Below are 15,594 nucleotides of genomic sequence, written 5' to 3'. Positions count from 1 at the left end.
GAAGGGGGAGGGGAGGGAAAGAGGGAGGTGGCGGGAGGAAGCGAGAGAGAGGGGGAGGGTGGGAGAGGGAGGGGAAAAAGGAGGGAGAGAGAGCGAGGGAGGGAGAGGTAGGCTTCCAAAATGGCTTCTACATCATCATCTGGTACTAAAAGCAGGAAGCAGCCGTTCAAACAGCAGTATACAAAGAGATGGCAATGAATTCACTGTCAAGTAAGTTGCGTAGAAGTCATGTCAATTGGTAACAAAGTTATGCATTCTTGTACTCTTACATGGGTATGAGCGCACATTAAACATTTTTTTTTAGCAAAATGCAACCGCGTAAAAATACTAATTTCCTCAGCAAAATACTGATTTTCAGGTACTAGAATACTGAAATGCTCTGACAAAACTTGTCAGCTCTGCTCCCTCCCTTTCATGCTCTCCCTCCCTCTCATGCTCTCCCTCCCTATCATGCTTCCATTCATTTTGCACATTTCGGGTCACTCATTTAAGCTTCAATGTTTATGGTGGAGCCCTTTGTGCTGTTGATAGGGCAGATTCCAAGGCACACCATTTTTCATTGAGGTCCACACAGTTCAGCAAATTGGATTAGACCAAATCTAACAATGAGGTCCCTGTGATGATGCACGAGCGGAAGAAAACCGTATCTGCCCGTACTGCTGCCTTGGTCAATATTTGGCTTGTACTTCTATGTTCCTCTAATCCTCTGAACACATGTAATGTCAATCCTCTGAACTCATCCCCTTACTTTATTCCAAAAAGCTGCAGATCTCCCAATTTTCTGATCTATCTGCTTTTAAACATTCTGAGCCCTTTTTTATATATCCCAGAACTAGTATCCATTTGTAGGATGATTATACTTTAAGATGAGTATTATTTTTGAAAATATAAATGTAACGTTCATGCTTACTAGTTTGCTAGTGTAACTATTAAAAAAAAATAGTGTAAGTATAAATGTAACCTTGGGGGAATGTTTGCTAGTGCTGTCGGGGAGGATTTAAACTAATGTGGCAGGGGGATGGGAGCTTGAGCAGAGACAGTGGGGTGTAAAATGAGGGTAGAAGCAATAGGTAGCAAGGTGAAAAGTAAAAGTGGCAGGCAGACAAATCCAGGGCAAAAATCAAAAAGGGCCACTTTTCAACATAATTGTATAAGCGGTAAGAGTGTTGTAAAAACAAGCCTGAAGGCTTTGTGTCTCAATGCAAGGAGCATTTGTAATAAGGTGGATGAGTTGAATGTGCAGATAATTTGTTAATGAATTTGATATAGTTGGGATCACGGAGTAATGGCTCCAGGGTGACCAAGGCTGGGAGCTGAACATCCAGGGGATATTCAATATTCAGGAGGGATAGACAGAAAGGAAAAGGAGGTGGGGTAGCGTTGCTGGTCAGAGAGGAGATTAACGCAATAGAAAGGAAGGACATTAGCTTGGAGGATGTGGAATCGATATGGGTAGAGCTGTGAAACATTAAGGGGCAGAAAACGCTAGTGGGAGTTGTGTACAGGCCACCAAACAGTAGTAGTCGAGTTGGGGATGGCATCAAACAGGAAATTAAAAATGCGTGCAACAAAGGTAAAACAGTTATAATGGGTGACTTCAATCTACATATAGATTGGGTGAATCAAATTGGCAGGGGTGCTGAGGAAGAGGATTTCTTGGAATGTATGCGGGATAGTTTTCTAAACCAACATGTAGAGGAACCAACGAGAGAGCAGGCTATTCTAGACTGGGTATTGAGTAATGAGGAAGGGTTAGTTAGCAGTCTTGTGCGTGGCCCCTTGGGCAAGAGTGACCACAATATGGTTGAGTTCTTCATTAGGATGGAGAGTGACATAGTTAATTCAGAAACAAGGGTTCTGAACTTAAAGAAAGGTAACTTGAGGGTATGAGACGTGAATTGGCCAAGATAGACTGGCAATTGATTCTTAAAGGGTTGACGGTCGATATGCAATGGAAGGCATTTAAAGACCGCATGGATGAACGACAACAATTGTTCATCCCAGTTTGGCAAAAGAATAATTCAGGGAAGGTAGGTATCCGTGGATAAGAAGGGAAATCAGGGATAGTATCAAAGCAAAAGATGAAGCATACAAATAAGCCAGAAAAAGCTGCCTACCAGAGAACTGGGAGAAATTCAGAGTCCAGCAGAGGAGGACAAAGGGCTTAATTAGGAAATGGAAAATAGGCAGGGAACATAAAAACTGACTGTAAAAGCTTTTATAGAAATGTGAAGAGAAAAAGATTAGTTAAAACAAATGTGGGTCCCTTGCAGTCAGAAACAGGTGAGTTGATCATGGGGAACAAGGACATGGCAGACCAATTGAATAACTACTTTGGTTCTGTCTCACTAAGGAAGACATAAATAATCTGCCGGAAATAGCAGGGGACTGGGGGTCAAATGAGATGGAGGATCTGAGTGAAATCCAGGTTAGTCGTGAAGTGGTGTTAAATTAAATTGAATGGATTAAAGGCCGATAAATCCCCAGGGCCAGATAGGTTGCTTCCCAGTGCTTAAGGAAAGTAGCCTCAGAAATAGTGGCTGCATTAGTGATCATTTTTCAAAACTCTTTAGATTCTGGAGTAGTTCCTGAGGATTAGAGGGTGACTAATGCCCTTTTAAACCCACTTTTAAAAAAAGGGAGGGAGAAAGAAAACTGGGAATTACAGACCAGTTAGTCTAACATCGGTAGTGGGGAAAATGCTCGAGTCTGTTATTAAAGATGGGATAGCAGCACGTTTGGAAAGTGGTGAAATCATTGGACTAAGACAGCATGGATTTATGAAAGGTAAATCATGTCTGACGAATCTTATAGAATTTTTCGAGGATAAGGGAGAACCAGTAGATGTGTTATATCTGGACTTTCAGAAGGCTTTTGACAAGGTCCCACATAGGAGATTAGTATGCAAACTTAAAGCACACGGTATTGGGGGTTCAGTATTGATGTGGATAGAGAACTGGCTGGCAGACAGGAAGCAAAGAGTTGGAGTAAACGGGTCCTTTTCAGAATGGCAGGCAGTGACTAGTGGGGTACCGCAAGGCTCAGTGCTGGGACCCGAGCTATTTACAATATATATTGATGATTTGGACGAGGGAATTGAATGCAACATCTCCAAGTTTGCGGATGACACAAAGCTGGGGGGCAGTGTTAGCTGTGAGGAGGCTGCAAGGTGACTTGGATAGGTTGGGTGAGTGGGCAAATGCATGGCAGATGCAGTATAATGTGGATAAATGTGAGGTTATCCACTTTGGTGGCAAGAACAGGAAAGAAGACTATTATCTGAATGGTGGCCGATTAGGAAAAGGGGAGATGCAACAAGACCTGGGTGTCATGGTACACCAGTCATTGAAAGTAGGCATGCAGGTGCAGCAGGCAATGAAGAAAGAGAATGGTATGTTAGCATTCATAGCAAAAGGATTTGAGTATAGGAGCAGGGAGGTTCTACTGCAGTTGTACAGGGCCTTGGTGAGACCACACCTGGACTATTGCATACAGTTTTGTTCTCCTAATCTGAGGAAAGACATTATTGCCATAGAGGGAGTACAGAAAAGGTTCACCAGACTGATTCCTGGGATGGCAGGACTTTCATATGAAATAAGACTGGATAGACTCGGCTTGTACTCGCTAGAATTTAGAAGATTGAGGGGGGATCTTATAGAAACTTACAAAATTCTTAAGGGGTTGGACAGGCTAGATGCAAGAAGATTGTTCCCGATGTTGGGGAAGTCCAGAACAAGGCGTCACAGTTTAAGGATAAGGGGGAAGTCTTTTAGGACCGAGATGAGAAAAAGATTTTTCACACAGAGAGTGGTGAATCTGTGCAATTCTCTGCCACAGAAAGTAGTTGAGGACAGTTCATTGGCTATATTTAAGAGGGAGTTAGATGTGGCCCTTGTGGCTAAAGGGATCATGTGGTATGGAGAGAAGGCAGGTACAGGATACTGAGTTGGATGATCAGCCATGATCATATTGAATGGCGGTGCAGGCTCGAAGGGCCGAATGGCCTACCCGTGCACCTATTTTCTATGTTTCTATGTTCTACATCTTTTGACTCTCTTCTGTCTGCTATGTACATGTGTTTTAATTATTGTCCTCTTGCAGCTGGTCCAGATACAGTATTTAAATGTTAGAGAATGTTGCTGGCAGTGATGCATTTAGATAGGGTGCTTTCTAGGGTACATCTGTAGAAACAGGTAGGAATCATTGGAGACATACTGGGTTTCCTTAACCTTTACACAGCACGGAAATGGGCTCTTCAATCCCTCTAAACATTGTATCCATGTACCTGTCTAAAATCATTTTAAACATTGCTGTTGTATCCGTATCTACAGCTTCCTTTGACAGTTTGTTTCACAAGTGTACCATCTATGTGAAGAACTTATCCCTCAGATCTCAATTCTTTCCCCTCTAATCTTAAACCCATGCACTCTAGGTCTAGGGCTCTATACTGGGAAAAATACCTAACTATTCACCTTGTCTATGCTTCTCAAGATGTTGTATATCTCCATAAGGTTACCCCTCTGCCCCCTACATTCTAAGGAAAACAGTCCCAGTATGGTATCCCTGAGCTGGTGGAAATGTTCTTCCTTTAACCAGATTGATAAATAAACGGTAAGTGAGAAACTGTTTTCAGCAGCTACACTGGTATTAACCAGGGTACGGTGGTATTAACCAGGAGACTCAAATTTTAAGAGCTTAATCTGACATTTATGTCAGGTGCCTGGGTTTTGTTTTTGGTGTAAGTGTAATATTAGGAAAGGCTTTCAATAGCTTTAGAGGCAGTCATAAGTTAAATAAACTTGTACATTACAGATTTGATGGGGTTTTGACTGATTTTTAATATTTTCAATCATTGCCCTAGTTCTCAGTTCTGAAAGGGTGGATCAGATGACTAGGACGTACAATGATATTGACATGGTCACACACCTTCTGGCTGAGGTAAGAAATTTAACCTGTCTTTTCAGTGGTTAGAACTCAGTGATAAACATTAACATTCACCACCGGGTGGCGCCTGTATTGGCCACCTCGCTAGCAGTCTGTCTGTTTTTATTATTTTAAGTATGTCTTGAATATTTGTTTTAATGTCGCTTGGTATGTTTTATGTTGGGGGGGAGGATCGGGGGAAACTTTTTCCAGTCACTTAACTCCACGGAGATGCAATTTTTCTCCGTGTCGCATCTCCGTCCCCCCCGTGGCCTACAACATGGAGAGGTGCGACCTTTCCTGGAGACCGGCCCAGAGCTTCAACTTGCTTTGGAAGCAACTATGCTCAAGAAATTGCAGCGTTGTGAATATAGCCCAGTCCTTCACATAGACAAATCTTCCCACCATTGACTCCATCTACACATTGTACTGCCTTGAAAGCAGTTAAAATAATCAAGGACCTTGTTTCATCCCCATTGTTTCCTCTTCTTTCCTCTCTGATTGGGCTCGAGATACTAAGGCCTGAGGGGTAGTAGGGGGGGTAGAGGGGGGGGGGGGTGAGAGAGGGTTAGAGAGTAGAGTGGGTGGAGAAGGGAGGGGGGATTAGGGAGGGATGGAGTGGGTGGGGGAGAAGGAAGGGAAGGGAGGGGGGTAGAAGAGGGAAGGGGGGGTAGTATAGGGAGGGGGCATCTCTCCTACCCCCCCAACATCCCCTCCAAATCCTACCCATCTACCATCCCTCCCCCCCCCCCCACCAGCACCCCCCCCTCCTCCCATGTCCCACCCCCCCCCCCCAACCCACCCCCATTTCCCCCCTCAACCAATAAAATTCACTGCTCGGCACCTGCTACAACCTACAAGAACCTCCGAGAACCTTCAACCTCCTGGCAACCCACTAGGACAGAGTCCGGCAACCTACGGCCCCCCGGGCTGAATGCGGCCCGTAACCCGAAATCATCCGGGCCGCAGGCGGATTTTTCCCCCCGAAATCATACGGCCAGCCGAGTGCCCGCCACGAGCCCGACCGAGCCCCCGCACCGATTGCGTGCCCGAGTTCCGGCTGTACCGTATCCTGCGCAAAGCCTCCGGCACTGCCGCGCGCTTTCTGTGAACACGTTTAAGAAAGAACTGCAAATGCTCGAAATATCGAAGGTAGACAAAAAAATGCTGGAGAAACACTGCATGGATTGCATGAGGCTGCCTCACCCGCTGAGTTTCTCCAGCATTTTAGTCTACCTTCTGTGAACATGTGATTTGATGTCTGCCATCCGGGGTGGGATGGGGGCGGGATCCATGTGCACACGTGATAGATGTGCCCCACCATCTGTGAGGAGTCTTTATGGATGCTGACGGCCTTCCTGAGGCACCGTGTGTGGTAGATGCCCTCCAAGACTGGTAGCGGTGTCCCAATAATCTTCTGCGCTCTGTGGACGACGCGCTGAAGAGCTCTCCACTCTGCCTCCGTGCAGCTGAGATACCACACAGATATGCCATATGTTAATATGCTCTCTGTCGTGCAGCGGTAGAAGGTTTGCAGCAGCTGTTGGGGCAGACCAGTCTTTTTCAATGTTCTCAGGAAGAACAGTCGTTGCTGTGCCTTCTTGACCAGCGCAGCGGTGTTTTTGGACCATGTGAGGTCCTCAGAGATTTGAGTGCCCAGAAACTTAAAGCTGGACACTCTCTCCACACTGTCCCCGTAGATGGAAATTGGGGCGTATTCCCCATTATGTGACCTCCTGAAGTCGATAATCAGCTCCTTGGTCTTGGAGGTGTTTATGGACAAGTTGTTACGTGAGCACCAGTCCGCCAGGTTCTGCACCTCCGCTCTGTAGTTTGTTTCATCACCCGTTGGTGATCAGCCTGATCACCGTTGTGTCGTCTGCAAACTTGACGATGGTGTTGGTGTCGAATGCAGGAACACAGTCGTGTGTGAAGAGGGAGTAGAGCATGGGGCTCAGTACACAGCCCTGTGGTGTGCCGGTGCTCAGGGTGATAGTGGAGGACTGTTGCGGGCCCAGTCTCACTGCCTGCGGTCGCTCCGTCAGAAAATTCAGGATCCACTCGCATTTCGGCGAGCTGAAGCTTAGCTGGTGGAGTTTGGTGGTGAGCTTGGTGGGGATGACCGTATTGAAGGCAGAGCTATAGTCTATGAAGAGCATCCTCACGTACGTGCCCTGTCTTTCCAGGTGAGTCAGGACAGTGTGAAGAGCCAGAGAGATGGCATTCTCTGTGGATCTATTTGTCCTGTATGCAAATTGATGAGAGTCCAGTGAGGCAGGGATGCTGGATTTGATGTGGGAGAGGACCAGCCTTTCAAAGCACTTCATTGGTATTGGAGTTAGGGCAACCGGGCGGTAGTCATTCAGGTTGGTGACTTTAGACTTTTCCGGCACCGGCATTATGGTAGCTGTCTTCAGGCACTTGGGGACCGTTGCCAGAGATGGAGACAGGTTAAAGATCCTCGTGAATACCTCCACCAGCTGTACAGCACAGTCCTTTAGTACCCTTCCCTGGACTCCATCCGGGCCTGCAGCCTTGCGTCGATTGATCCTGAGTGCTCAGTGTTAAGGCCTGTCCCTCCGCCATGGCCGGGGTTATTCCTATCCTGGTGGTTTTGCCAGTTTCGAAGCGGGCAAAGAAGGTGTTTAACTCATTGGCCAGTGTGATATCACTGTGGGGGCAGGCGGGGCTGCTCTTGTAGTCAGTGATGTCCCTGACACCCTGCCACATGCTTCTGGTGTCCGCGGTATTGTAGTGGTCTTCCACCCTTTGCCTGTGGATGTCTTTGGCCTTTTTTATACCTTTGTTCAGGTTTAACCTAGCAGCACTGTAAGAACTATTTCCAGTTTAATGATTCACATTTACGGAATATCGTTAATATGCACAAAAGGAGGACGATCAGCACATTATGTGTTGTCACTTTTAAAGTGCTTAATGGTTTATCCCTTTCTTTCTTCACAGTACTGCATATTTTTCTTTGATTATATACTTTAAAAAAAAGATTTATGTAGAATTTATTATCATAACTATTTAAGTCGGTGAAATACAGATTTTCTTAACTTGCTGTCAACACACTGTTCTCTCCCCTTTAAGCTTAAGATCAAAAATTGATCTCTGGTAACTTATCCTCTTAAATTAATACAGTTTCTCTCTATTACCACACTAAAGCCATGTTATTTTTGAAACAATCTTAGTTTAGTTTAGAGATACGACGAGGAAACAGGCCCTTCAGTCAATCAAAGATAGACACAAAATGCTGGATTAACTTAGCGGGCAGCATCTCTGGAAAGAAGGAATGGGTGACGTTTCGGGTCGAAACCCTTCTTCAGACTGATGTCAGGGGAGTGGGCGATAGAGATGAAATGTAGTCGGAGACAATAAGACTGGTAGGAGCATGGGCGGAAATCCCGGGGGGGGGATAGGGGGGACACGTGTTTTGTAACCCTGTTTTGTAATTCGGATTTTAAAACTCGATGAAAAACAAGCTATTAAAAAATCTCCGCACTTTCCGTGAAGACAGTGGGGTTGGGACTGATGATTCGATGGGCGCCGATTTGATGATGAGAGGAGACATCGGTACAGCAGGCCAGTGTGGGGTGGGGGGGAGGGCTGCGTGTGGGCGCAGCGCCATGCAATGCGCGCGGCGCCAAGAAATTGTGTGCCCCCCCCCATGTTTTGATATCGATTTCCGTGCTGGGTATTTGGGAGGAAGTGGGAATGGTTGAAGGAGAAGTTGTTTAGGGTAAGGACCAGCTCTGCTAGGTGAAGGAGAGTGTTTTGTAGATGGAAATTGGCTGGTTCTGTGGTCGAGGAAGGGGCTGGAGGTGTAGAGTGACTGACATCCATAGTAAAGATGAGATAGTGGGGGCCTGGAAATCGGAAGTCATTGAAGACGAAGGGCGCGTGAGGTGTTTTAGGACATAGGTAGGGAGGGATTGGACATGCGATCGCCTGTACATTAGATATATGTTATCTTAGTTCTGCATCCTACACACTGGGAGCAATTTACAGAAGCCAATTAACTTACAAACCTGCACATGTTTGTAATGTGGGAAGAAACCAGAGCACCAATAAAAAATTCACGAGGTCACCGGGAGAAGGTACAATCTGCGTGCAGACATCAGCCATGGTCAAGATCAAACCCAGGTCTCTGGTGCTGTAAGGCAGCAACTCTACCGCTGCACTACTGTGCCCTCGAATCTTTTAAATGACTCCCATTTGGTAGTTTGTTGCTCTTAGGTGAGTCTGTGATAAATTAAAATATGGGTATGACTATTCAAAAGATTCACAATCAACATAGAATTTTTCACTTTAGATTCCAAAGATCCACATTTTCTAATCTTGCCTTATAGATTTCACAGTATTACTGCGACTAAACAAAGCAACTCAATTTATTTTCCCCACAAAGCTGGATTAAAGAAAAAGTAAAATGGTCTGCATGCTGTTTGCCACAGAATTGATGCTTCTAGTTGCGCCCTTGGTAGATTTGTCAAACCGAGGAAATTAAATGTTATAATGACCTACAGCTTCACACTAGAAATTTGTTGTGTTCAAGAAATGGCCAAAGGGCTTTACCAAAACCATTTGGGTTGGTTGTTATTATACTGGTGATTCTTTTTGACAGAGAGATCGTGACTTGGAATTGGCTGCTCGTATCGGACAATCTTTACTGCAACGGAACAGAGTACTGTCTGAAAGAAATGATCTCTTGGAGGAACAGTTGGCGCAGGCTTATGATCAAGTGAGTCGACATTTTCAACTGGTTTACTTTTTGCTGAGGAAAGCTGCCTTCCTTTTTCATCCAACCACTGTGACACCGGTGATTCCATTTTTGCAAAGCCTGTGCTCTGTTTAGATGGCTGAAAAGAGTGGAAAGTTGACCTTAAATCCAACCCAATTCATTCCATTTGCTATCATGGTATTAAGTTCCTATCCTGTGTGGAATTGCCACCAGGTTATCCTAAACTGCAGAATGCCTAGTCTCTCTTTCTCATGATTGCCTAGTTATCTTTTTCCGATCCTAATATTGGGGGAGTTTGCAGCGTAGTAAAGCAAATTCAATTCGTAATGTCGAGTCAAGAGTGTTTTATTGTCATGTTCTGCCTCCACCAGAACAATGAAATTCCTTACTTGAGTTTTACATTGCAATAACACAACAATTATTCATTAAACAATAATACAATAAATTATCAATGATACGAGGTAACCAGATGATAATTGTGCAAACTCAAGTATGTTGTGCAACCTTATACAAGTAGTTCAGTGCTGATGCAGGATTATGGTTAAGGTTGTGCCGTGTGATAGCCTGGTGGTTAATGGGAAGAAACTGTTCTTGAATCGAGAGGTAGCGGTTCTCCGGCAACTAGGTTGAGGAATAACTATTCGGAAAGAACGGATGCATTGTTTCTCCGTGGGTTGGTTCATCCTTATTCTGTGTTTTTACCGTTGCCCTTCACTCAGTCCATACTCTTTCCATCAGGTTAACCAACTGCAGCATGAGCTGTCAAAGAAGGATGAGCTCCTGCGAATTGTGGCCAGTGCTTCTGAGGAGAGTGAATCTGACTCCAGCTGCTCCACGCCCCTCCGCCATAATGAGTCCTTTTATTTGTCGCACAGTTTGATGCAGTTGGATGCATTGCAGAGTAAACTGCGAGAACTAGAGGATGAAAATCTCTCCCTCCGTTCTGAGGTATGTAATGGTGAGCATTCAAATTAATTGATGTACAGTGCCCTCCATAATGTTTTGGACAAAGACCCGTCATTTATTTATTTATTTTAAAAACCACATGTGGTTAAAGTGCACATTGTCAAATTTTAATAAAGGCCATTTTTCTACATTTTGGTTTTACCATGTAGAAATTACAGCAGTGTTTATTTTTTATCAATTACAAATCTCAAATTGTGGAGTACAGAGATAAATAAATAAATGATGGGTCTTTGTCCCAAACGTTATGGAGGGCACTGTAAGTATGCACCACAAGTCAAAAAAAGGGTCACTGCTATAGTTCACATTATTCACTCTTTGATGAATGTACTGATGGGGATTGAGTGGTGGGAAGAGATCTGTGTGTAGCATAAACTTTGGCACAGCCCGGTTGATTAAATGGCTTCTCCTTAGTGTTACTTAAGCATTTTAAATTCCGAGATGCCATTTTTTAATTGAATAAAGATGTCATTTAAACCACATCTTGTCCTGAGATCTAAATGGGAACAATGGTGATTCTGCTGTAAAGCATTGCAATAATTGGAACACAATTATGGTTTCCCAATTTAACTCTGACATGAGGAAAATCAACTCATCAAAACTGAGACATAATTCCGTGCATGTCTTCTGTGTTGGTCATTTTTTTGGTTACTCCCTATGTAATGTTACATTAAACCAATGCTGGATAAATTACTCTGTTCTGAAGCACGTCTCTTCTTGACCATTCTCAGTCCAATAGGTTTACATAGTGAGGACGAGAACTTCAAAGTAGGCATACTTTGTGGAGGTTTCACAGTGGAGCAGTAAGATGGTGACAGACTGCAGATGCAGGAACCTTGACCAAAACCACAAAGTGCTGGAGGAACGCAGTGGGTCAGAGAGCATCTGGGAAGGAATGGACATGTGACGTTTCGGGGCAGGACCATTCTTGAGTCTGAAGAAGGGTCTCGATCCGAACTGTCACCTGTCAGGTACAATGACCATCTTGCAGCAACATCACAAACACACAGAATAGGACAACACACAAAAACATAAATTATATATAATTCTACAAGATGGTGAAAAGAAAAAGCCTGTAAAAATGACATTGTGCAAAATAAAAAACACAAATAGAAAACTATTCTTCTATTTCACTATCTATAGTTGAAGAGTAAACAAATGTAGTGGACTGTAATAAAGCTGTGACTAGCAGAGGATTGGTTAACGTTGAATGGTAAGGGAAACTGAAGTTATGCAATCATTTGATTTGCAAGAAGTGGTATACAGCCTTGAAAATACAATAGCACTTTTACTTGACTACGATTGCTTAACATTTCTTAACTTTTTTCTTGTGGAATTTGGATAAACAGTCATCGAGTTGAAATGTTAATTTTTGCCTTCATATATATGTTACCTGACCTGGTGAATGTTTGCAGCATTTTCAGATTTCAGCAGCTGGAATATTTCAATTTTCTAGTGTCAAAGTTTTGGATTTGGTCAAATGTGTGATGTGGTTATATTTACATGATAAAATCAAATTGTGGCCTATTCCAAATAGCACATTTAGATCAGCATAGTTGATATCAGACGTTGTGTCTTAGGTTAGCAACATGGTAAACAGTGCTTTAGATCAACAATTTGGGTGCCAGATAGTGCTAGAATCACTATCTGCAATGTTATAGAAGACAGATTATAATGGCATTGATTTTCATGTGGATGCTAGATTAGAATGTGGTTAGCAGATCATGTAAGTATTAAACCCAGATTAAAATTATGATTGTCAAATAACAGTGTCCAGATTATTAGTCTGCATTAGCTGTTATACTAGCAAAAACTTGCAATTAAAAAAAAAAAAACCTTGGTATGCCACATTTGAAGTATTGTGTGCATTTCTGGTTGCTGCATTGCCGGAAGAATGTGGAGGCTTTGGAGAGTCTGCAGGAGAGATTCGTTAGGATGTTACCTGGATTGAAGAATATTAGCTATAAGGAGAGTTTAGACAAACTTGGGTTGTTTTCTCTGGAGCATTGGAGGCTGGGGGCCGACCTGATGGAAGTAAAAAAAAATATTGAGAGGCATAGAAGGGCAGGTGGTATCTTTTCCCCAGGGTATTAATGTCAAATAATAAAGAGCATAGTTTTAGGATGAGAGGAGGAACATTTTAAGAGATTTATGGGGCAAGTGTGGATATAACAGGGTGGATATAAGGTAGCAATGTCCTCGAATAATTATGTGGGTGCTTGTTAAAACCCGCTAAATTAACAGTTCCGGTACCAGAAATATAAGTGGTCAAAGTCTTAAAGCAGTAACAAAATTATACAACAATTTGGAACTGCACTGTTGGCAGGTTGTGGCAGCCCATAGCAGCAGTGGGCGTACTTGTTCAGTTTTGTGCACTGTGAATTACGAGTATTTAAATTATTTTAAAATTAATTGCAATAGATTTAACTTGCTCTGCAGTGTATTTACAGAACCATTTTAAAGAAAATGTGAAGAGGAGAACTAAATAACAAGATTCGTGAAGCTTTCTTTGTTGAGCTGGTGCAGACTCTTGTGCATGCTTGGTACTAGTGTGCGATTCCTTTGTGTAGATTGGTTATTGCATGTGAACCAATCAGAGTAACGTACTACCACTAACTCCACCCTATTGAACACTTCATATTAACACTCACTTCCTATATTACGTAGTCGCACTAGTGGTAGAGGAACTAACATGTATTGTACTATGCCATAATGACTGATGGTTAAAGCTGACTTAAACACCAGGCAGTGTCTGTACACTTGTTTACACTTTGTGTATATACTACTAATCTTGATAACTGGTTCAAGGCTAGTGATTGTTCAATATACCACCTCTTCTTTTTAAATGTTCTTGGAACTGGGCTTTATATCAAGTTATAAAACTATACATGATTTCTGTGATTGATCAACATGTCAGTTTATTTCAAAAGTATTGTGAAATAAAAACATATCAGATTATGCTATCTATAGGGATAAAGAAATAGTTCAACATTTCGGGTTAATGACCTTTTATCGAAGCTCAAAGGATGGGCGAAGAGTAGGTGAAAATAGGAAAGCGGAATCATTACCTGAAATTATTAAAAGCTTTTTAAAAGATTCAGATATTTTTTAAATTTATGCTAAACTTTAATAGAATATATTGGAAATCGATTGCACATTGTGTGGAGAGAGACAAGGAATTAAAATGACAAGCATCCAGGAACGAGGTCAGCTCACAGACCAAATCTAGTTACATGAAGCCATCCACAGTCTGCATTCAGGCTTCCTAGTTGACAGACAGCATCATGAGCAGTGAATGCTGTACAATGAATTGGAAGTAGTAAGAGTAATTTTGTTGAGCAAAATGCAGCTACCAGAAATCAGAAATAGAAACCCAAAATGCCAGGAATACTCAGCCGGGTAGGCAAAATCAGAACTAGCAAAAAATGTCAACAAACTTGATTTTGCAGAGAAAGGGTAGGAGGGGGGGGGTGTGGAAAGATCAAAGGAAAAGTTTGTATTGGGGTAATCCACTGATGATACGGATTGGTGCCAGCTGAGAGAGCTTTGTAATTATTGTCTTGTATATTCAGTATCACAGTCTCCATATCCAAATAGTTATATCTAGCAATTCATAACCTTCTCAATGAAGAAATCTCTCTTCTGATCTAACCTACACATATGCCTATCCTCTAGGCCAGTGGTTCTCAACCTTTTTTCAGTGATGTACCCCCTGTGAAATATTTTTTCAGCCAAGTACCCCCTAACCAGCGCAAAAATATAGGCCTACATATATTTTTCTCCCTCTCCATCTCCCTGTGAGTGTCTGTCTCCCCCTCTCCCCCCGCTCCCCCCCTCCCTCCCTCTCCCCTCTCCCCACTCTCCCCCTCTCTCCCCCTCTCTCTCTCTATCCCCCCTCTCTCCCTCTCTCTCCCCCCTCTCTCCCCCCTCTCCCCCCCTCTCTCTCCCCCCCCCTCTCCCCCCCCGTCTCTCCTCCCCCACAATCTGTCTGAAAAAGAGTCCCGGCCTGAAACATGGCCTATCCATGTTTTCCAGAGATGCTGCCTGACTTGCTGAGTGACTCCAGCACTTTGTGTGCTTTTGTTCAAGATTCTGGCATCTGCAGTTCCTTGTGTCTACAAAATAATTTTTAGCTGTTTTATGGGCACTTTGTTCTTCTGTGGCTTCCCAATATCTAGGGTGCTAGTAAACCCTCACTGAATTGTTTCCCTGCATGTATGTTCTCTTAAGTACAAAACATCTTGCACCAAATCAGGTGCAGCATGTGGGTGCAAATAGTAAATGTTCATACTTAGCCTGTGCCTTCTCTGTGCCTCCTTCATTCTAAAGGCTTGTCACCTGAAGACTGAAACTATCAACTATGAAGAGAAGGAACAGCAGCTGGTCAATGACTGTGTGAAGGAGTTGAGTAAGTACAATTAAAAGGTTGTCTTCAATACAGCACTTTCCATAACCCTAGTATGTACCAAAGTACTTCTTAGACCGGTCTCTTAGATCCTTTATTTGTCATTCAGACCTTTCAGTCTGAACGAAATGTAATTGCCTGCAGCCATACATGTAATAATAAACAACAAAACACACAATAAACACAAAATAACATCCACCACAGTGAATTCACCAGGCACCTCCTCACTGTGATGGAGGCAAAAATCTTAGGGTTACTGTCTCTTCCCTCCTCTTCTACCTCTGCGCTGAGGCGATACCCCACCGGGCGATGGTAAGTCAGTCCCGCTGCTCACCGAGCTCCGCGAACGGGCCGGTTCAAGCTCCGCGGCCCGGGGTGGTCGAAGCTGCCGCCCTCCAGTCCAGCGGACGCAGCTGTTGCCGCGGGAGCTCCGGAAAACAGGCACCAGCCTGTGACCTGCGAGCTCCCGACGATGCCACCCACTCTCACAACACAACACAAAAAAGTAAAAACAGACGGACTGCAGGCGAGCCGCAGCCGTTCAACAGCGCCACCACTTCCG

The 15,594-nt window shown here is 43.7% G+C and overlaps 1 protein-coding gene across 2 annotated transcripts in view; it reads left to right on the top strand.

The window, feature by feature from the left end:
• The window catches only part of trak2 (trafficking kinesin protein 2), a 64,958-nt gene that overhangs the window by 24,119 nt on the left and 25,245 nt on the right, over positions 1–15,594 (top strand). For both annotated transcript variants that reach the window (XM_033024379.1, XM_033024380.1), the window contains 4 exons: positions 4,862–4,938; positions 9,548–9,664; positions 10,403–10,612; positions 14,957–15,035. In XM_033024379.1, coding sequence (XP_032880270.1) covers positions 4,862–4,938; positions 9,548–9,664; positions 10,403–10,612; positions 14,957–15,035 — 483 coding nt within the window. The remainder of the gene's footprint in view (positions 1–4,861; positions 4,939–9,547; positions 9,665–10,402; positions 10,613–14,956; positions 15,036–15,594) is intronic.

This window comes from Amblyraja radiata, chromosome 7, assembly GCF_010909765.2.
Source record: "Amblyraja radiata isolate CabotCenter1 chromosome 7, sAmbRad1.1.pri, whole genome shotgun sequence".
NCBI classification, from domain to species: Eukaryota; Metazoa; Chordata; class Chondrichthyes; order Rajiformes; family Rajidae; genus Amblyraja; species Amblyraja radiata.
The sequence above is the reverse complement of the archived record's forward strand: the minus strand, read 5'-3'. Positions and strand labels throughout refer to the sequence as shown.